Source organism: Topomyia yanbarensis, chromosome 2 (genome assembly GCF_030247195.1).
Source record: "Topomyia yanbarensis strain Yona2022 chromosome 2, ASM3024719v1, whole genome shotgun sequence".
Taxonomy (NCBI): Eukaryota; Metazoa; Arthropoda; class Insecta; order Diptera; family Culicidae; genus Topomyia; species Topomyia yanbarensis.
The window spans coordinates 206,308,155-206,332,744 of NC_080671.1; the positions used below are offsets into that span (position 1 = coordinate 206,308,155).

At 37.6% G+C, this 24,590-nt stretch overlaps 1 protein-coding gene across 8 annotated transcripts in view; it reads right to left on the bottom strand.

Annotated features, from left to right (window-relative positions):
- The window catches only part of LOC131682775 (E3 SUMO-protein ligase PIAS2), a 172,920-nt gene extending 150,929 nt beyond the window's left edge, over positions 1–21,991 (bottom strand). For 7 of the 8 annotated variants that reach the window (XR_009304145.1, XR_009304146.1, XM_058964505.1 and 4 more), the window contains exon 1: positions 21,612–21,990. Coding sequence is in view for 6 of the 8 variants with exons in the window: in XM_058964505.1 (XP_058820488.1) it covers positions 21,612–21,653 (42 nt within the window). In the remaining 2 variants the exon portion in view is untranslated. Of the gene's footprint in view, positions 1–21,611 lie in introns of all 8 variants that reach the window. The other variant, XM_058964504.1, reaches the window with a different exon arrangement.
- Between the last annotated feature and the right edge of the window lie 2,599 nt (positions 21,992–24,590).

Below are 24,590 nucleotides of genomic sequence, written 5' to 3' on the forward strand. Positions count from 1 at the left end.
GAAGCTACTTGACACCGTTGATGTTTCTACTTTACTTCAATGACGTGTGTTTAGTACGGATCTCCCCTTACCGGTTCTGCATAGATGATTTAAGAATATTTCATATCATCCGCTAAATTAATGATTATTCGCTGATGGCTATGTAACAAGAATTGCGTGTGTGTGAATCTGAAAAATGAGCTCGGCGATCGAATTCTCATGAAAGACTTTGGCTGAGCTGTGCCTGCCAGAGTCCAGAACAGAGGTTTTGCTGCCGAGTCTCTGGCTACCAGCACCTAGAAGTTTTTAGCTGCCGAAAACCTGGGGAGAAGACACAATCGATTAAGAGGTGATGGAGGGCATTAGTCCCTTTTGGACTGTCCTGGTTTTTCACTCCCTTGATATGGTCACCCTAACAAATCATGCCCTAGTACTGGGACATTACTCCGGAAAATCCGGTTTACCAAGAACCAGATCCATTCATCTGGTTCAATTTTACAGAATCAAAAAGTGTACGAGTTCCTGAATTCAAAACATCCAAATCGGCAGCCCTAGTTACGAACATTTCCATTTGTGGGTACCCTCGTTGGCCTGTTAAAGGTGTTTTTTTTTGTTGGACACATAACGATTAAGCACCCGGACAGTGCCTTGCCGGACAAGTGTGAATGCTCGCATTTGATGTGTGTGAAAGAATATTGGTGTCCGTGCACGGAATTGAACCGTCACTGACTCGGATCGGAAGGGTGTAAATTTGGTTTTAAGCGGACCCTACACGGACAGAAATATTGACAATTAACTAAATATTGCTCAATATATTGATAATGTAAGGACATATTAAAAATATTGATTCCATAAGCGGACCCTACACGGGACAGATATATTGTCAATAACTATATTGACAAGACTGCTTCAATCCATCAATCCCATTTAAATTCTACAGAATCAATATTTTCTAGATGACCTTACACCATCAATATATTGATCAATATATGATTTATTGTCAATATTTCTGCTCGTGTAGGGTCCGCTATAGAAATCAAATAGCGGACCCTATACGAGTAGAAATATTAACAATAAGCGGACCCTACACGAGGCAGAAATATTGTCAATAAATATATTGACAAGGCTGCTTCAATCCATCAATCCCATTTAATTTCTACAGAATCAAAATTTTCTAGATGACCTTACACCATCAATATATTGATCAATATATGATTTATTGTCAATATTTCTGCTCGTGTAGGGTCCGCTATAGAAATCAAATAGCGGACCCTATACGAGTAGAAATATTAACAATAAGCGGACCCTACACGAGGCAGAAATATTGTCAATAAATATATTGACAAGGCTGCTTCAATCCATCAATCCCATTTAATTTCTACAGAATCAAAATTTTGAGAGGACCTTACACCATCAATACATTGATCAATAAATGACTTTTTGTCAATATTTCTGCTCGTGTGGGGTCCGCTATAAATCGGTTTTTGATCAATATATTCATGGTGGAAAGCGGACCCTACACGAGACAAGAATATTGTCAATAAAAATATTGTCAAGACAGCTTCAATACGCCAATCCCATTTGAATCCTACAGAATCAATATTTTCAAAATGTACTTACACGATCAATATATTGATCAATAATTGGTTTATTGTCAATATTTCTGCTCGTGTAGGGTCCGCTTAAAGGCCGCTAAAAGGGCATCTTGAAAATATTATGTAGAAAGCAAACGGGATTGATGAATTGAAGCAGTTTTGTAAATATTTTTATTGACAATATCCCTGTCTCGTGTATAGCGGACCCTACACGAGACAAGAATATTATCAATAAAAATATTGACAAGACTACTTCAATCCGTCAATCCCATTTAGCGGACCCTACACGTGTAGAAATATTGTCAATAAATCGATTATTGATCAATATATTGATCGTGTAAGGCTATCTTGAAAATATTGATCATGTAGAAATCAAATGGGATTGACGGATTGAAGCAGTCTTGTCAATATTTTTATTGACAATATTCTTGTCTCGTGTAGGGTCCGCTTTTGAATTCTACAGAATCAATATTTTCATGGCATCCTTACACGATCAATATATTGATCAATAATTGGTTTACTGACAATATTTCTGCTCGTGTAGGGTCCGCTTATGGTCCGCTTTAATGATCGTGCATGTTTCCAGTAGTAGAGTCCAAAAACGAATACAGTCGATACTGCCTTTATTGCTCTATCAAACTACCTTTAGCGGACCCTACACGAGCAGAAATATTGACCATAAATCATATATTGATCAATATATTGATGGTGTAAAGTCATTTTGAAAATATTGATTCTGTAGAATTTAAATGGGATTGATGGATTGAAGCAGTCTTGTCAATATAATTATTGACAATATTTCTGTCTCGTGTAGGGTCCGCTTTTAGCATAGAGAATCAAGCAAAATACGCTATGTTACATAGCGGTGCTTTCCTAGCCCCAGCTCGAGCGGAATGACATTTGCTGCGCTCTTTGTTTACTTGGCTGAACAGCTGTTCTTCAGAAAACCTGTGAACAGCTGATCAGCCAAGTAAACAAAGAGCGCAGCAAATGTCATTCCGGTTGAGTAGGGGCTCGGAAAGTACCGCTATGTAAGGCAGCGTGTACAGGTTTATAGAGGCGAACGCTACAACCCGGTCAAACCATTCGGAATCCTGAATGGAGTCAGTATGGATTCCAAATCAAATGCAACAACCGATTCTGAAACCGTTTGATTCGGAATCGGTTGTTGCATTTGATTTGGAATCCATAATGACTCCCCACTGAGACGTCCAAAAAATTGTTTCAAAATCGTTCAACACGGGTCTAACGATGGACGTTCGTTGAACGGTTATTTGGACGTTGTCCAAATTGGTCCAACGAACGTCCTTCATTGGACGATTTTGAAACCAACCGTTCTTAGAGGGTCCATTCAGAAATCCGAACCGGTTACGGAATGAGTTTAACTGGGAACCATTCGGAATTTGATTCGGAATCCTGAATGGAGTCAGTATGGATTCCAAATCAAATACAACAACCGATTCCGACTCAGAATCGGTTGTTGCATTTGATTTGGAATCCATACTGACTCCATTCAGGATTCCGAACCGGTTCCGGAATGAGTTCAACTGGGAAGCGTTACCATTAAAACGATCCGTCGGTCCATCTGGTCAACGGAACGTCGCATGCAGTTCCTATGATGAAAAGCAAAAGTATTCAACGTATCTTGACGGCAGGGCCACCAAGTATATTTATCAAATGTTTTCACATTTAATAAAAAAATGTCTCCAACGAGCAGGATTCGGAATCAGCTGCTGATTTTAAGCAGAAATTCTGCCGGAAACCTACCATAATCATGAAAAATAAATTGTCTTCAAAAAGAAAAAAACACCATTCCATACAAACGTCATAAAATGAAGACGACGTTGACGTTGAGAGATAAACAAACCGACCTACACTGAAAAAACTAAACACGTTACCATCAGGTAAAAAACTATTGAATTGATTCAATCCTCAAACACATTAAGGTTTGTTTCAATATCTAACCGAGCTTGAAAAATATAGTTTTCAAAAAGAATTTATGCGAACATTATGTAAAAGCACTTCAACGTCAAAAGAAACACCACTGACAAAAATTTCCAGATGAATTACACGTGAATACCACTTTGTCTTATTCAAAGATATTATTGGCAAAAGAATCGGTTAAATTGTTTTAAACAAAGAAATGCACATAAGGAAAAATTGGACTGAACCACTTTGTGCATTAAGGGCACAAAACCTAACTTAAATTAAGTTTTATTTTTTGTGTTTCGAATTCATTTCGTCAGTAACTAGCACCATCTGGGTGTCTAGTTAGACGATGTATCTAAACTAGTACCCAAATTAGCACTAGTTAGACACAAAAAATTCCAAACAGTTCACACGACACATGTGAACGTTCAAAGCAACTGACTTGTCCCGAGTGATGTCCCGGGAAGCAAGCACAGAGGCTCTGATTTGCTGACGAGAAAGCGAAAACGAACTCTTGTCTTTTGGCTCGGGAGCCAAACACCTGGCATTATGCAATCTTAAATTCCCATAAGGGAAAATTGGACTGAACCACTTTGTGCATTAAGGGCACAAAACCTAACTTAAATTAAGTTTTATTTTTTGTGTTTCGAATTCATCTCGTCAGTAACTAGCACCATCTGGGTGTCTAGTTAGACGATGTATCTAAACTAGTACCCAAATTAGCACTAGTTAGACACAAAAAATTCCAAACAGTTCACACGACACATGTGAACGTTCAAAGCAACTGACTTGTCCCGAGTGATGTCCCGGGAAGCAAGCACAGAGGCTCAGATTTGCTGACGAGAAAGCGAAAACGAACTCTTGTCTTTTGGCTCGGGAGCCAAACACCTGGCATTATGCAATCTTAAATTCCCATAAGGGAAAATTGGACTGAACCACTTTGTGCATTAAGGGCACAAAACCTAACTTAAATTAAGTTTTATTTTTTGTGTTTCGAATTCATCTCGTCAGTAACTAGCACCATCTGGGTGTCTAGTTAGACGATGTATCTAAACTAGTACCCAAATTAGCACTAGTTAGACACAAAAAATTCCAAACAGTTCACACGACACATGTGAACGTTCAAAGCAACTGACTTGTCCCGAGTGATGTCCCGGGAAGCAAGCACAGAGGCTCAGATTTGCTGACGAGAAAGCGAAAACGAACTCTTGTCTTTTGGCTCGGGAGCCAAACACCTGGCATTATGCAATCTTAAATTCCCATAAGGGAAAATTGGACTGAACCACTTTGTGCATTAAGGGCACAAAACCTAACTTAAATTATTTTTTTTTTTTAGTTTTGTGATTTTTCGTCGTTTGTCGTTCTCTGGATTTTATATTAAACTTTTTTTTTTAGTTTTGTGATTTTTCGTCGTTTGTCGTTCTCTGGATTTTATATACGCATTGCTACCGATAATTGAAAAGGTGATTTTCATTATTCGTGGAAACAACATGGAAACAACGAGTGCGTCGTAAATGTGAAATAAAATCTATGAACCCGGCTGCAAGCTTGTACTCCAAACATCACACGTTCAGAACGTCAGGAGCATAGGACTTGAATAGTACGGAATACTAAGAAAGAGCAGGACTAAAAGGATTTTAGTCGGCAGAGATTAGATGGGGAGAAATCTATCCAATTACCTGGAATTGCTAACACCGGATTAATATTTGTGCATTTGAATACTGTTGTTGAGGCATGAACAAAAATAACAGATCTGCGGTCGACGTCTACAGCGCATCACCTTGAAAATAATGGTTAAAACACTATCAGCAGAATACACAGAGAATGTGGTAGCCCTGAGGTGCCCGAAACCTGTTTCCTTTGCAGGGTGTTCAAGGAAATTTGGTGAGATCAATCCAATTTATTGTTATTTTATAGTTCATTATATAATTCATACCATACCATAATTGTTATATCCACATATCCTCTTCCCATTTTCCTTCCTTACTAACAAACTCCTCCATCCGTAGTACCTATGAAGATTGCGTGGGTTCTCCGCATCTTCTAAAGTAGGTATTCAACTAACATTTCCTTCCCTTCAACGATCGTAAGGACATGGCCAGGTGTGCGGTGAACTATACCACTGTATCAGCCACCCATGATGAGTGCGGTCGTTTTTGCTATGCTATGCTATGCTATGCTAGTGCTTTCGCATAGGCCTGCTAAGCCAAGACAAGTTTCGGCTTCACTGTGTCTCATCGGCATAAACAGAACTTCTGCTCGAACGGGACATCACGTTTGATCAGTCGTTCGATTGAAACACAAAGTGTGTTTTAGTTTTAAGGGATTTGCGTCAAGCCGGCGCTAATCTATTCCGACAATAAGTTAGTGTCGGTTTTTGGTAAGGCGAAGCCGAAACACAACTAAGTATGAAATAAGGATTTGTGCCCTCCTGTACAAAGACTGGTTTTTACCAACAAATTTTCACCCTAGTGAGAAATTTTGGTTTTTACCAAATTTTCCTCCTTAGGGTGAAATTTAGCATAATTAGGCTTTATTGGAGAACTATTTTTTTCTTCGATCCAGGTGGAACAGTTATAGTTAAGTCAGTCCTGGTACGGGTCAGATGGATAGTTGGGGTATTGGCTGAGCTGGTCCATGCGGACATGCAGTTCATTGGAAAAGAAGATGGATGGACGGGGTGGGTCTGTGGATCGTTCGTATGGTAACGTGTTTGTCACGGGTGCTAGTGCGAATGTGACGCGTGTATAAATTCGATTTTATAGCCTTGTGGCCATTTGTAAAATTGCGTGTGTTCTTGAATGATCGGGCGGCCCGTAAATATACATAATTTTCGATTTACGGTTTAGATGCTAGAAGAGAGTTCCCGGTCATGTCGCCATGTCAAGTGGTGTTTTCATTTAATTACCGGGGTGTCTTAATGTTGGCGAGATCGCGGGCGTAAGTATGTGTGGAGGATTGCAATTCTCGACAAAACATATGATTACGGCTTAAAAGCCAACTGTCAAAATTCTCTTTGAAAGGACATTTTGGACAAACAGTTACTGGCTGAATACAGTTCACAGCAGTTAATGAAAGACAAAATATTGTTTACTACCAACCTCTGCGATTAGCGAGTAATGGTTTATCCGGAATTTCTAACCAAAGTGAATTTTTCCAGTTGACTCATACACCCTATTCAAATGTTTGTCGAGAACTGCATGTTCGCGTTTGGCACCAGGTTTGTGTTTTCGTGAATGCTAAGAGCATTTGCACGTTCGTAATGAGTATGAGAGATTGAAGAAACATTTTTAATGGGATATTACATTATGTTATATTCCTGTCCTAGTGTGCATTAATGATCGTTTTGTTTGGTAATCAGAAATAATTTAAAATTTTAATATGTTACAACTCAGTCACAGAGAACAGACATATAAGTTCGAACAAGCTGGTTCAAAATACAGTAAGTTTCCGTTTCTGGTACGTTCCGTTTTTGGCATGCTCCTTTTTTGGCATACTCTAATTTTACCAACAAATGGGCTCCGTTTTTGGTAACATTGTTGTTGTACGTAATAAATCTTTTAAAAATGTACAATAGATCTTTTTGTATCAGTTTTATTTTATTTCCAAATATGGGAATCATATTAACCCACAAAGGCACAATCATTTTTTTTAATTTTGTGAAAATTGTCTAATAATTTCAATACATTACTGTGATAATATTGAGAGGTTTTTCGCAATGTTGTTTTAAAACAGCGTTATGCATTTAAGGGTTAAATATATTTTACACTAAACATGTTGTATTTAATTATTACAATAAGTATAAAAATATTTTATTATGTATAATAAAACTGGTAACAGTGTAACTAGTGTCTGACGGAATCATTTTTTATAGTAAGTCTTTGCACTTTAAGAGTCATAGTAAGACTAATTCTGGAGAAAATTTTCAATAGAACCTTCGTAACATTGCGATCTTTTTTCTCTTTCAAATATTGCGACGACACTACAAAACTTAGCACTAAATTTTCAGTACATATCGAATGCGGACCATAGTGCGCCCCAAAGCCCTATTTAGGAATACAAAGCTGATGATCAGTATATTTTAGCTTTATGTCTTTGGCAAGTTTGTTAGTTTCTTGGTGATTTTTTCAAATGAATGGGATTAGGGTGGTCCTTGTTGTTAAGGTGTTCAATGTATCGACTGTTTCGATGTGTGAAGTTTACCTGCGCAATGTCCTGCAATATAATAACACAAATAAATTGAAGCAAGTTTGTTGAATAAACAAGACTATCTATAATGGTTAATTTGCCGATTTTTTTAAAGATATGAGGTAGGGTAGCTCTTAAAAAGTCGGGTTGCTTATATTAACTTTTCATGTGTTAATTTCTCCCAAATGCATTGTTCTAGAGATTTTTAACACTTTCATTGGAGCACAGGTTTACTGTACACGCAAACGTAAAACAACCAACAGAATAAGTTCTTTTAACTTAATTTTTTGTACTTTTGAGTTGTGCGTCACTTTCGCATTTGTTAGTGTTGTCTAAAACAAACGAGAGACTTCGACAGTCGAGGTCTTCCGTGCAGTAAGTTACTTTTGAGTTGTTTGGGGTATACTCAAAATTAGGTAAATGCAACTTAAATTTAAGTAAATTAAACTCAAGGTTGAGTTAAAATTTTTTGCCGCAGTTAAATGGAAACTACCTTCAACACGGTTTACCTCATTTTAGTTTCCTGCACGATACCACGAGATTGAGTCAAAAGTACTAAATTTTAGGTAGTTTTTCGGTGGCGTGTAGCACTCATGTTTCAATCCATTTTGTTTGGACAGCTGCAAGTGGTTTTTTCCAAACCTAAATATCTTCAAGCATTGCAATTCGATTTTCAATCTATCAATTCCATTTGAAACGATTGGTTAGTTATGGAGAATTAAAAAATCTATTTTTTTAAAGTGCTGTTTTTTAAACAAAATCGTTCATCAATTTCCAGAAAGAAGAGATAGCAGTCCCAGGAGCGAAATCAACACTATCATGCAGTGAGTTGTTTGAGTTTTGACGTCCAGTGGGCCGAAGAAAAGCAATTCGAATTAAATGATATTTTACACCTCCGTAATGAGGGGCACTACACTCGAGAAGGGCGCGAAGATTGTGAGAATTCTATTGGACGACGACTAAATTTGATAAAAAAATGAATAAAATAGAATTTACTTATTATTCATCTCATTCCAAGATTAAATATCCTTGAAAGTCGTGAATTGAAAATCCAAACTTTAAAAATAATGTTCCATTTTTGGCACGGTTCCGGTTTTGGAAACTGAAAACAATAAAATTGTTGCCAAAAACGGAATCCTACTGTACTTGTTTTGTCATTTGAACTAATATCCGCCAATTTACTGGCATATCCCAATTAGAGGTGGGCGCCACGCCGCTCCGACGATTTCATGTAAAAATAGTAAGCACATCGGCGTGACGCCGACCTTTACCTGAAATCGGTAGCGCGGCGCACACCTCTAATCGCAATATAGTTATGACGGTCACTTGGACATCAATTGTATGGTCGAGAACCACCTCTTGAGGTAACATCATAATTACCTTTGGATCCGGCGTAATTTTTTACTCAACTTATACGCTTGAGATGTCTGTACTCTGTGCCCAAATTGATGTTGCTTCTGTTTCGCACGACCGAGAGGGAACTTGTCCTAATCCCACGGCTCTGTCATTGATGTTACGTGATATTCGTTATGGAATATTGGGCCATTCATAAACAATGTCTCGCAGAAAAAATCTTAAATCTAGAGCTTTCATTCAAAACGACATATCTGCAATGAGTGACTCTCTTTGTTTACTTTCTCTTTCGATTTTTACGGCGTTACTATAGCACTTTTCACTTATTTTATAGTACAGATCGAAAAACGGTGGTTTCGACTACACTGGTAAAAAATCACACTATAAAACCAAAGGAAATTTAACATAATTTTCAAGTGCAATTGTTGAAAAGCAAATCAAATGATTTTCCTTCGAATTTCACATGAAAATCTATTAAAACGCAGTTCGTGTGCTATTTTAAATTATATTCATACTATTTTCACATGATTACGATATGTTTTACCATTTAAATTTGGTTGCAATGCTGTTGAGTTGCATAGTGTGAACTTTCCACATAACATTCATGTGAAAAATATAGTGCATATCCATATGTAAAACAATTGATTTCGCCAATTCTTCTACCCATTAAATCTATAGGTGAAACAAATCGATATTCACGTGTAATTCATTGGGAAATCTTAGCACTTCTTATGATGTTTATGCGATTTTCACATAATGTTCGCAAGAATTCCACTTGAAAATCATATTGTCCACACTCTATTAGGCGATCCATTAGACGTTTGTTTGACAACTCAGCGGTGGGTTCTGTCAACAAGTATACTCCTGCGAACAGAAAAACTCGTCCGACAAACAACTTTGTTAGTCCGATTCGTTTGATGTTGGATCGAATCATCGATATTGGCGGACGTCGCACCCCTCGGAGTAACGTCAGAATAAGTAAAGAAGAAATAATCAGCTGATCAGAAACGTCTCATGGATTGCCTAATTAGATATTCAAATGGCAAACGTATCCTTTTCATGTGTTTTACAATGGAATAGATTCAAGTGTTTTCCACACGATGTGAACGTGGCTAGTTTTTTCAGGATAGCATATTATGCAAAGAGTGGGGAAATGTTAAAGCGATCAAATTAATAACAGAAGAGAAAGTAAACAATGAGAGTCACTCATTGTAGATATGTCTTTTGAAAAAAGCCTCAAGAAATATGCTTCCCTCCAAGTTATATTGAAATTCTCGATAATGCGAAAAGGGCATAACGCTAATGAGAGCCTCTCCGTGTTTATTTTCTCTTTCGATTATTATGATGACGCATAAACCTTTCTAACATTGTTTAAAAAATTATCGAAAGATTCTGATATCGTCTAGCACATTATACTGAGAGTTAAGGAGCAAACGTAAATGCGGCCTAGTTATTGCCGGAAGAGAAAGTAAACAAAGAAAGACTATAATTCTCGAGTACTTTTTCAAATGGACGTAAGTAACATTGAGAGCCTCTCTTTGTTTACTTTCTCTTTCGTTTATTACGACGTCATTACAACACTTTGTACTAATTTTCCAGTACATATCGAAAGCCGACGGTTTTTACTACAATATTATGCAAAGAGTAGAGTAGTAAATGTTGAAATGGCCGAGTAATGAACAGAAGAGAAAGACCTAAAGAGAATCTCTCATTGTTACTTACTTCCATTTGAAAAAGTACTCGAGAATTTATGTTATGTCCTTTTCACATGTTTATCTAGAATTGTTGTTTTTATTATCCCCGCTCCACAAGTACGTCTCTTAGTTTTTAGTAATCTCGGTAATTTATGTTACTCTATGCTCTTCCCCAACTGTCAATACGCGACATCATTTATGATCGGCCCCTTGGTGATATCTTTAGAGCAATCCAATGAAAAATAGGATTGGCTGGATTTTATTGTGCTTAGCACCTTGTGTCACATCTTTATGTTTGTTAGTGTAAACAGGTCTAATACACCCTTAGCGAAAATGGCTACATTTCAACGTTACACACTGTGATCTCCGCACCTACTACTCTAATTTATCACTATATCAGTAACAAATTAATTCATGCTTGCTTATTTCCTAAAAATATCCCAAAAGTATTATTAAACTTTTTTTTTAACGATGTGCAGTTTCTGGTTTCTTTATTCACCCTGACCAAAATGCCTCCAGTTACAGTGTAATATGCCCCACAACAAAAGGATGGTATGCCTCAGACAAATCGGTGAGCATGCCCTACAACAATGGGGTTATAAGCCTCACTCAAATTATTGAATTTTTTAGTCAGATAAAAAAAGGTTGAGCAATGTAGCAAAACTCGTCTTACCTAAAACAAATCAATATCAGTATTATTTAAAACTCATGATTGGCTAAATAGTAACTTTTCAGTTGTGCTAATAATAATAGACATACCATCCAGAACCCCAACTTTGTCTACCCCCGGCTTTGTCGACTTTTCGTTTGATGGGCTTTATCAGACGAAGAAATTCTTTTTAGTGCGTATTTTTCTTGTATTAGAGATGCAAAAAAAACTTCTTTTTTATTTTGTGCTGTAAGACCCTTTAGGGAAAACTTGCACTAAATAATCAGAAAGGGTTACGAGGCTATGTCTAGGGACTAAAAAATAAAGTTTTAAGAGGTTCGGTTTACACAAAAGAAAAAAAATGTCCCGATTTTATGATAGAGGCGACGCGTCGGTACGTTCAACCTGTTCATTGAACAGGTAGGCAAAATCAGACAACCCGAAACCCATTTTGAGCTAGCATTCACAGCAGAAGCACGATAATTATGTTAAATGAAAGTGATAATCTCCAAACCTTGAAGTTCGACAATTTGATCTGAATGATAAACCAACCAAGAGTCTCCATCGAGAATACAGAAATCTTGAGCGTTTTTTCAAAACGTCATATCTGCAATGAGTTACTCTCTTTGTTTACTTTCTCTTGTTAATAATTCGGTCATTTTAACATTTATCCCTCAACTCGTCTTTCGATCTGTACTGTAAAATAAGTGAAAAGTGTTATACTGACGCCGTAAAAATCGAAAGAGAAAGTAAACAAAGAGAGTAACTCGTTGCAGATATGACGTTTTGAAAACCCAAGTCAGCCTCACATGGTATGGGTGGGGCGAGCACAAAAGTAAGCCTAGCAAGGAATGAGTAAGGTGAGCACACAAGTCAGCCTCGCAAGGAACGAAAAAGATGAGCACAAAAGTCAGCCTCATGTGGGAGTGTTTGAGAGTGAATCAAAGTGCGATTGAGAGAGCACCCAAGTAAGCCTCATACAGGACGTATGAACGCGTGAGTGAGAGTGAACGAGTACATTTAGTACAGCCATCCCCCCAGAAGTAATACCGAGAGGTAGTTCCTGGGAGGAATGATGGCGGAGCCCAATGGAGTTTAGTCGGTATTAATGGCAGCGTTATCATTCGAGCCCGACACGCCCCCAGTGCACCCCGTGTGGTAGATTGGACCCTACCAATAGCATGCGTACTGGGCTAGGACGTAAAGGTCTTCTCCATTGTAAAAAAAAGGCATACATACGGGCTTACATTCATACATACATACAAACTATTTGGCGCAAGTTTAGAGCGTGTAACGTCCTGTCATCTAGTCTGTCATCCTATGGAAAATCATCCTACCATCGCCTTGGGGTCAACGTCATATTGGCAAATTTCGCATTGAATCCGCTTCTGTCTCTTCCTAATGTCCTTTTTGTCTCCTAGGTCCGAAGCGGATCAATCGACTATTAATTGGAACGGTAAACATACTAGCAGTATTAGTCCTTACTCGCGAATACTTTTCCTACAACTGTGCTGTTTCTTCTCTATCTTATAACATAACTCGATTATCCGTGTTCTAGTCAATATACATGTTCATTACATTATGGACCAGGCAAACCCTTAATGTTTCTATTATTATTATCCTGAGTAGCTATACCAGTGAAGGGATTTTAGGATTTCGCAAAAAGAATCTCTGCCAATAAAGGCGTAAGCAATATTTATCCACATAGGTTTCTCGAACCGAATGTCCACCTGGTTCGACTCGAATAGACCACACCGACCCGAAAGGGTTACTTATCATTTCTGAGAGCCGGTGTGCTTGGTCGAGCTTAATAATCATAGTCCTGAATAATTAACTATAACAATAGGATCTGTTATTTGATATAATAAAACTACTATAGCAAAGTAACTAGAAAGCGCTTGGATCGTTGTCGTATTGTTTGCTTTTGCGGATAAAAGAGGCAAAATACATTCGTGAATGATTTGTATTTAATATACACCAAGCGCCACTCGATTTGTCATCTTCTGTAGCCCAGGCTCTAGAACATTCTTACTTTTTATACGGCTCTACCTCTTCTGCCGCTAGAAGCATAACTGTCCCATGTTCTATTGGAAACCCGGTTGTATACCATTCCCCAGAAAGCCAATCCCCAGAATTCCATCCCCTAGAATGTACCGCTCCCCAGAAAGACATTGCCCAGAATGTACCATTCCCTAGAAAACCAATATCCAGAATGTTTCATTCCCCAGAATGCCCCATTCCCCAGAAAATGTTCGTAATGATTTTTTGTGGTGGATCCTAAGGTTTGCTCATTAACTAATTCAAGGAACTGATGCGGTGTGAAGTTGCTGAGGTCATGCCGCTGAGTGTGGCTGCCTCTCGGAAGCAAACCTGTTATCCACTCGTATAACCGGTTTACTCGATTATAGGGATTGGTTCCTTCTTTTAATCATGAGCAGTTTTTTGATTTTGTATGCCAGATAACTCTTGCACGCAAAGTTGTCTGACCGCTTTATTCAAACATTTTGAACTTTCCTTGAATCTATATTAAAATCGAAATGAATGCTCATTTTAACAAACGGTTTGGTATGTTTTTAGAGCATTTCTCGACAAACATATGACAGCATAGTTCACAGCATTTAATGAAAAAGAAAACTTTTCTCTTTTGTTTACTACCAACAGCAGTGATTAGAGTAACGGTTTGTCCATAATTTCCGCTAAAAGAGAATTTTGACAGTTGGCTTTAACGCCGTAATCATATGTTTGTCGAGATGTATCTTTCTTTTGCATTGGAAATGTTTCGTACGCAAATGTACGATCTACCCGAAATACATTCGAAAGTATTTTCATACCTTTTGCCAAATGGTACTTATACCACAGATTAACAGATATAATACTCAACAATTTTTCGCCAATGCTAGCGGTCATTTTGAATATATTTTTAGTTGGGACAGTGATAGCATTTACGATTATAATCCATATATGGCGCCACTGATATATGAGCAAGTATACGGGATAGACCACTAGTAAAAACTAGTTCCTGGGTCTGAGGACTAACTATTTGTAAATGAGTGGTTAGAAGCATGTATAGTGTTTGGCGGATCGATATTTTTAAGGAATTAATCATAGTGGTATTTCTGTTTGTCTGTGCTTATGCTACACGACCCAAGCAACCAGAAGTTCGGATTATACTTAAAAAGCACACTTTAAAGTTCACATAGAGTTCTTAGTGAACTTTCAAGCTGGTTAAGCTTTAATGGAACTTGATAGCTTATTAAATCATAAAACTTATTGCGAAATTACTTAAAACGGGAAGCTTGTGCAGCTCCCTTATACGAACTTTTGGTTGCTTGGGGACAATTCGGTCAAATGGCCAGCTACCATATAATGTCTCATGTCAGACGATATGCCAAAAGACTTTATGCCGAACAGGATATTCTTGCTCAAATGTTGGGGCAATTCTAAAAGTAAAGAGTCATTTTCATGAAAATTCCCTTAACTGCTCATGCTTGAAAGAAGGAATCAATTTCTGTGTTTGAGTAAATAGGGTAAGCGTATGGATTACTGGTTCACTTGCGAGCAGCCATCGCTTTCGGCAGCTCATCTACAGCAACTTAACACCACATCACTTCAATTATTTCGATTATGCACAAAGTTTTGGTTCCACCATATAATCGTACTTACATAATACTGTTTCATTCTTTTGAATCCTAGGAAGGGGCGCTACCGCTTCCTATGATTGTTGCCCAATGTCTCTCAAAACGATATGCCAAAAGATTTTATGCCGAACAGGATATTCTTGCTCAAATGTTGGGGCAATTCTAAAAGTAAAGAGTCATTTTCATGAAAATTCAATGAACTGCTCATGCTTGAAAGAAGGAATTAATTCCTATGTTTGAGTAAATCGGGTGAGCGTATGGATTACTGGCTCACTTGCGAGCAGCCATCGCTTTCGGCAGCTCATCTACAGCAACTTAACACCACATCACTTCAATTATTTCGATTATTGACAAAGTTTTGGTTCCACCATATAATCGTACTTACATAATACTGTTCCATTCTTTTGAATCCTAGGAAGGGGCGCTACCGCTTCCTATGATTGTTGCCCAATGTCTCTCAAAACTGCAATTCTTCTGCAATTTGTTCTACAGGTTTCCTGGGCAATAGTTCTTTCTTGGGAAAATACTTCGGTATTTTATTTTGTGTGGAATGTGCACGAATCGAAAGCGAAGAATATCGTTTGATGGAAGTGGGAACGAGTACAGTCGTGATTTGTTGGTTGGGCCACAGCCTATGTCCAACTAACGAATTTGATTCGTTAGTTGAATCGGTTGACAGACACAGACTTGCAGTTTGATTGTCAAGGTGATTTTGACATAGGATTTTGACATTAAGATGCTTTTTAGTTGCACAATGTTCTAGCAGAGGTCCAACTAAAAAGCGGTTCAGTTCAAAAGTGACCAACCAGCGGATCACGACTGTAGTAAGTTAAAAAGATCAAATGAATAAAAAATAAAGCTTTTCTGGGAATGACTTTCTGGGAAATGGTGCATTCTGGGGGATGGAATTCTGGGGAATGGTACATTCTGGGAAATAACTTTCTGGGGAATAGTATATTCTGGGGGATGGTATTCTGGGGGGTGGAATTCTGGGTAATGGCTTTCTGGGGAATGATTTTTGGGGGAACAGTATACAATCTGGAATCCCTATACACATGGGACAATTATGCTTCTAGCGGCAGTCTTCCTTCGACGCCTTTATGTTTTATCACCGTTACTTCATATTGTTGTACTTTTACTGTTTATATTGGCGTTTGTTTATATGTTCAAGAAAGCATCGGAATAAATACACTTTTTGACCAGTTTTTGAATAATTGACTACGTCTTCAAAAGGCAATTTTACAATCTTCACAACGCCGTATAGATGCTCAAAATCGGTTAGAAACTATCGGAGTTATAGAAATATTAGATACAAAAGGGAATTTGGACGTGTTTTAAAGACTTGTTCTATAAAAAAACGAAACAATAGATAATAAAATAGACAAAACACGAATACTATTTTTGCCATTTTTTTGTTAACCATTTTTGTTAACGACCTATTGAGTCAATTTGTCAACAGTTGTTACGGCATTTAATTAGCAAGGAAGGTGAAGTATATTTTTCAATATTTAGAGCCATAGTACTCAAGGGAGAGCAAGGAGTTGAAGGGAGAAAGTTTAGAAAAGCGTGGAAGGATCATATATGCAAGCTTAGAGCTCACCGGCGACTTAACTTTTTGTCTGCTACCGTAGGAGTCAGGGTCTTTTGGCATTAGAAATGCGAATCACCTGAGTCTACGGCATGTCCGGACAAGCGTAAAGTAACTTGTTACTTCATGCTTACTTTACGCTTGTCCGGACATGCCGTAGACTCAGGTGATTCGCATTTCTAATGCCAAAAGACCCTGACTCCTACGGTAGCAGACAAAAAGTTAAGTCGCCGGTGAGCTCTAAGCTTGCATATATGATCCTTCCACGCTTTTTTAAATTTTCTCCCTTCAACTCATTGCTCTCCCTTGAGTACTATGGCTCTAAATATTGAAAAATATACTTCACCTTCCAGTCCCTTGCTAATTAAATGCCGTAACAACTGTTGACAAAACACGAATATTTTTGAACAGGATAGTTTACGAATGATTTTAGAATTAAACTATCCAATTTAATTATAAATCCAATGCAAATTAGACATAATCCGGAGCGATTTTTATTCTGGGGTACGAATGTACCCCACAAAACCGTTTACGTATAGAAAAAGTCACGAAACCGTTGTAGGATTAATACGGAAATAGCAAATTGGCTACTGGATGAAATTTTTTAATCTGACAAGCTTTCGTTTTTCTTGGTGCTACACCGGTATAGTGAAAAAAAGAGATAGGCTGATTACACCCAAGATTGAATGAGTGTAGCACCAACTGCACCGATGCAGTGCTCTGTCAAAAACAAAAATGCCACTTTAATGAGACTACCGTTTTAATGCAGTTTTTTATAAATTGATGTATTTTGGCCTAAATCAACCGATCACGAGAGCGGAAATAAATTTCTTTTTACCAAAGTCGGTTAAATTAAAAAAGTGCTGGTTGATTACACTAGAAAGTGACATAGTGTTCTGCCAAGTGACATAATGCAGTAAAGCTAGTGATTGTGATTCGGCTTTTACGCATAACCGAAGCCAACGATACGAAACGGCGCAAAGCCGACGAGCACCCGCCAGACCATGTTTTGGCGAACCCATGATCTATTTTTTTTGGGTCTCCAAAGAGGGTATCGCACCAGCTTTGCTGCATAGCATCACAAAATATAAAATCGCGTTGAAATCGGACCTCTTTTAAGCGGACCCTACACGAGACAGAAATATTGTCAATAAATTTATTGACAAGACTACTTCAAACCATCAATCCCATTTAAATTCTACAGAATCAATATTTTCAAGATGACCTTACACCATCAATATTTTGATCAATATATGATTTATTGTCAATATTTCTGCTCGTGTAGGGTCCGCTATAGTGAAATCTCTAACTAATTACCAAAAGCGTACCCTACACGAGCAGAAATATTGACAATAAAACATATATTGATCAATATATTGATGGTGTAGAGCGGACCCTACACGAGCAGAAATATTGACAATAAACCAATTATTGATCAATATATTGATCGTGTAAGGACACTATGAAAATATTGATTCTGTAGAGTTCAAATGGGATTGACGGATTGAAGCAGTCTTGTCAATATTTTTATTAACAATATTCATGTCTCGTGTAGGGTCCGCTTAAAAAATATTGATTCTGTACAATTTAAATGGGATTGACGGATAGCGGACCCTACACGAGCAGAAATATTGACAATAAATCATATATTGATCAATATATTGATGGTGTAAGGTCATTTTGAAAATATTGATTATGTAGAATTTAAATGGGATTGATGGATTGAAGCAGTCTTGTCAATAAATTTATTGACAATATTTCTGTCTCGTGTAGGGTCCACTGATTGAAGCAGTCTTGTCAATATATTTATTGACAATATTTCTGTCTCGTGTAGGGTCCGCTAAAGCCAAATAAGTTAAAATTTGGCATGGTGCTTATGGAGCCAACCACCATTCGATAAGCGGGCCCTACACGAGCAGAAATATTGTCAATAAATTTATTATTGATCAATATATTGATGGTGTAAGGGCATCTTAAAAGTATTGATCATGTAGAAATCAAATGAGATTAGCGGACCCTACACGAGCAGAAATATTGACAAAAAATCATTTATTGATCAATATATTGATGGTGTAAGGCCATCTTAAAAATATTGATTCTGTAGAATTTAAATGGGATTAGCGGACCCTACACGAGACAGAAATATTGTCAATACATATATTGACAAGACTGCTTCAATCCATCAATCCCATTTAAATTCTACAGAATCAATATTTTCAAGATGACCTTACACCATCAATATATTGATCAATATATGATTTATTGTCGATATTTCTACTCGTGTAGGGTCCGCTATTGATGGATTGAAGCAGTCTTGTCAATATATTTATTGAAAATATCTGTCTCGTATTGGGTCCGCTATTGAGGTATTAAAGCAGTTTTGTCAATATAATTATCTAAAGCGGACCCTACACTAGCGGAAATATTGACATTAACCAATTATTGGTAAATATAATGATCGTGTAAGGACATTTTGGAAATATTGATTCTGTATAATTCAAATGGGGTTGCCGTATAGCGGGCCCTACATGTGCAGAAATATTGTCAATAAATCGATTATTGATCAATATATTGACCGTGTAAGGGTATTTTGAAGATATTGATCATGTAGAAATCAAATGGGATTGACGTATAGCGGACCCTACACGGGACAAGAATATTGTCAATAAAAATATTGACAAGATTGCATCAATCCGTCAATCCCATTTAGCGGACCCTACACGGGACAAGAATATTGTCAATAAAAATATTGACAAGATTGCATCAATCAGCGGACCCTACACGAGACAGATATATTGTCAAAAAATATATTGACAAGACTGCTTCAATCCATCAATCCCATTTAAATTCTACAGAATCAATATTTTCTAGATGACCTTACACCATCAATATATTGATCAATATATGATTTATTGTCAATATTTCTGCTCGTGTAGGGTCCGCTATCCGTCAATCCCATTTGATTTCTACATTATCAATATTTTCAAGATACCCTTACACGATCAATATATTGATCAATAATTGATTTATTGTCAATATTTCTGCACGTGTAGGGTCCGCTTTTGATTTCTACATGATCAATATTTTCAAGATACCCTTACACGATCAATATATTGATCAATAATCGATTTATTGTCAATATTTCTGCACGTGTAGGGTCCGCTTATTGAAGCAGTCTTAACAATATTTTTATTGACAATATTGTTGTCCCGTGTAGGGTCCGCTTATTGAAGTAGTCTTGTCAATATTTTTATTGACAATATTCTTGGCTCGTGTAAAGCGGACCCTACACGTGTAGAAATATTGTCAATAAATTGAATATTGATCAATATATTGATCGTGTAAGGGTATCTTTAAAATATTGATCATGTAGAAATCAAAAGCGGACCCTACACGGGACAAGAATATTGTCAATAAAAATATTGACAAGATTGCATCAATCCGTCAATCCCATTTGATTTCTACATGATCAATATTTTCAAGATACCCTTACACGATCAATATATTGATCAATAATCGATTTATTGTCAATATTTCTGCACGTGTAGGGTCCGCTAAATGGGATTGACGTATTGAAGCAGTCTTGACAATATTTTTATTGACAATATTCTTGTCCCGTGTAGGGTCCGCTTAAGGTCCGCTTAATACCCATCGCGCGTTCCTGCGACTTTCAACGAAATACACGCAGAAAAAAATTAGTAAAAATAAGCAAATTTTGGTTTTAAATAACAATTTTCCCGTTTGATATAGTGACAAACAAGATTCAGGATTGCTTCAAGCAATACTGTTGGTTGAAATTACCAACTAATTCATTTGTTGGCTTTTCAGTAGTTTCAACAAATATTTCGTTTGAAACAACAAAATCATGATAAGTTTAAACGAACAAACAAGTTTGAAGAAACAAAAACAAATCGTTTGTATTAACCAAAGGAGAGAACAACTCAAATTTAGTTGAAATTAAACAAAGATTCTGTTGGTTTTTAACAAAGGGATCAGTTAGATCTAACAAATTTTATTTTGATTCAACAATGTTTCTATTTAAAATGTAAACAGAAGTATTTGTTGAACTAAACCAAATACATGCTTTCAAAAAACGCATATTTCAGTTTGAAACAGTCATTCGCCACGTTTTTGATTCAACTAACCGTTTTGTTGGTTCAAAAAGGCCTGATTCTTCTGCGTGTAAGAGGAAAACACAATTTGCTTCGAAGCGCCATCTGGTGGGCAGATAATCCCCAATCAATAGCACACAAACACGCTACATGACAAAAGCCTACTATAAACTTATCCAGCTGTGTTAGTATTGTGCTGTTTTGACGTTTGATTTGGGAGGAAAACAAATCGTTTATGCGGCGATTTGGGAGGAAAACAAACCGCTTCTGGGCTTAAGGGGAGGGCGGTAGTATAAAAATACGAGATCTCAATGTGCGTGTTTTAAACGACAGATCCCACTGAGAAGTTCAAAAAATTGTTTCAAAATCGATCAACACGGGTCCAACGATGGACGTTCGTTGAACGGTTATTTGGACGTTGTCCAAATTGGTCCAACGAACGCCCTTCATTGGACGATTTTGAAACCAACCGTTCTTAGAGGGATATCTCAACATACAAATTTTTACGGCAATCGGTTAAGCCGTTTGGGAGTCTATAAATCATATACATACAAACATTGACTTATAGATAGAATAGATAGATAGATATTCTTGTCTCGTGTAGGGTCCGCTATAGATATTTCAAAACGTCAAATTTTGTGCCGGTCTAAAGCACATGCAGTTGTAACATTTCTGTTGGACAAACTTTTGAAAAACTCGAATGACTATCGGGTGTTGAGCACTCTACACTACTATTCTTTGTGTAAGTTGCAAAAAATCTGAATTTCAAATGCAAATCCTAGAATTCATTTTATAGTTATAACAAGAATTCCAACTATAGTATTGATTATGCGGCCGCCATTACCACTATCTAGTATACCCTTTTCAGATATTTATATTTTCTTACCTTAAGTTCTGAAAATTCTGCGGCTTGCCGCGTTTTTCTCATCTTCCAAATTCAATTGATATCCCGAACGATCTCACTTCTTTGAGTGACAATCTTCTCGAAACCGCCACTACCTTCACAGTATACCTTTTTTCAACGCTTTGCCACCCGAGCATCGAAAAAAAAATGTTTCTGGTATTAAAAAACAGATTGGCAACTCGATCTAGATTTTACAATTATTTTCCACAAATCATGCAAAAAGCCCAACTGTTGTAGGTTCAAACCTGTATTCATAAATTAAGCAACAGCGTTAAACTTCAAAACACTTTTAAATAACTTGAAATATTGCGGAAAGTCGAGCGTCCGCACCGCCTTGCCGGAATAAAAAAATTGACAACTGCAATTCGCGATCTAACGCAGAGATGCCAGGTACTTTTTTCAAATGTCTGCAATAATAATTTTAAAAGTCTGGGAAGAACAAAAAATGTCAGGAAAGCTAGTGTAACCAAAAGCCTTTATATTCAAAAATCTGCAAATATCTGCAACAAAACTTAAAAATCTGCAAATATCTGCAACCAAACTAGAAAATCTGCAATTATCTGCGTCATCCAAAAAATTTGCAGCTTAAATTAAAAGTCTGCGAATTTGCAGACTTGTCTGCAAATCTGGCATCTCTGATCTAACGCTAGCCCGCTTGGAAGAAAAACGGGCAGCCAGTAAAAATCCGTCAGGATTCCGGCAGCTGTCAAAATTATCAAAATCCCGCTCGGAAGAAAAACGGGCAGCCAGCAAAAATCCGTCAGGATTCCGGCAGCTGTCAAAATTATCAAAATGGCGCTGCCAGAATTCAGCTATACTCCTTCCAGTTATGGCAGGCAGATTCACCTCACCGGTTCTGTTTTGTTTATCGTTATTTCATTTTCGCCATATTTATATTTTTCCAAGAAGGATAGTTTTGGCAGATGAAAAAATAGGAAGAAGCAAAGATTTTGGTTTCAAACAAGGTAAGTAATATGGATTTCATGTCTCCAGACATGTTTTTATTATAAATTTACATAAAACTAATAAAAAATTAAGAAAAAAATACAAGCAAAACCTGAAGCGGTACAAAACCGGTCCTGCTGGTGCGTGCCTGGCAGAAATCCGGAAAAACCCGTTAATAACCGTAAGGCGAAAAATTCTGCCAGAAACGGTTGTTGCATTTGAGCCGGCCGGCTGGGCAGCGTTCTGCCAGCCAGACCCCCAGAAATTCTGCCAGAGTTTTTATTTCGCTGCCGGCTATCTGGGGGGAATCCTGCCAGGCACGTCCGAGTGGGATGGCGCTGCCAGAAATCAGCTATACTCCTTCCAGTTATGGCAGGCAGATTCGCCTCACCGGTTCTGTTTTGTTTATCGTTGTTTTATTTTCGCCATATTTACATTTTTCCAAGAAGGATAGTGTTGGCAGATGAAAAAATAGGAAGAAATAAAGATTTTGGTTTCAAACGTGGTAAGTAATATGGATTTCATGTCCCCAGACATGGTTTTATTATAAATTTACATAAAATTTAAAAAAAATTAAGAAAAATACAAGCAAAACCTGAAACGGTACAAAACCGGTCCTGCCGGTGCGCGCCTGGCAGAAATCCGGCAGAAAAAACCGTTAATAACCGTAAGGCGAAAAATTCTGCCAGAAACGGTTGTTGCATTTGAGCCGGCCGGCTGGGCAGCGCTCTGCCAGCCAGACCCCCAGAAATTCTGCCAGACTTTTTATTTCGCTGCCGGCTATCTCCCGCTCGGACGTGCCTGGCAGATTTCCCCCCAGATAGCCGGCAGCGAAATAAAAACTCTGGCAGAATTTCTGGGGGTCTGGCTGGCAGAGCGCTGCCCAGCCGGCCGGCTCAAATGCAACAACCGTTTCTGGCAGAATTTTTCGCCTTACGGTTATTAACGGTTTTTTCTGCCGGATTTCTGCCAGGCGCGCACCGGCAGGACCGGTTTTGTACCGTTTCAGGTTTTGCTTGTATTTTTCTTAATTTTTTTTAAATTTAATGTAAATTTATAATAAAACCATGTCTGGGGACATGAAATCCATATTACTTACCACGTTTGAAACCAAAATCTTTATTTCTTCCTATTTTTTCATCTGCCAACACTATCCTTCTTGGAAAAATGTAAATATGGCGAAAATAAAACAACGATAAACAAAACAGAACCGGTGAGGCGAATCTGCCTGCCATAACTGGAAGGAGTATAGCTGATTTCTGGCAGCGCCATTTTGATAATTTTGACAGCTGCCGGAATCCTGACGGATTTTTACTGGCTGCCCGTTTTTCTTCCAAGCGGGCTGGGGGGAAATCTGCCAGGCACGTCCGAGCGGGAGATGTCATACAGAGATGCCAGATACTTTTTTCAAATGTCTGCAATAATAATTTTAAAGTCTGGGAATAAAGAGACTAGAATAACAAAGAGACGCATTGTTCCGTTTGGAATTCCAATTTTACTGTCAATGTCATTCCAAACGAACAAGAGTTGTCAATCGTAAATGTTTAGCATAATATGGCATTGTTTTTAAGGAAGTATTGTTATGCAATTCATTAAAATTACTAAAGATTTGAAAGATAAAAATTATATCCTCAAACCAAATTTGTTACAATACTATCGTGTTTAGAAACGCTAAAAAGAAAAGGGCTTGGTTTTATGAGCACGAAATTCAGTATGAGGGGAACGAATACCAAATGATGCAAATAATTTTTGGCCTAATATGGTTTTGCTGCTACAAAATACGATTCCTGCGGATATAACTATGTTTTAGCTGGTCGAGGAACTAAGCAGACCAGAAGTCGCATCGGATTTTTATATTGGTTAGAGAAACAAACGAAATAACAACAAACAAGTTTGGTGAGGCATGCACATTTGCAGTGTTGCTTGTGACCTGGTTGCTAGTTGAATTGTTTTCACTGAATTAAGATGGCGTCTCTTTGTTATTCTAGTCTCTTTATCTGGGAAGAACAAAAATGT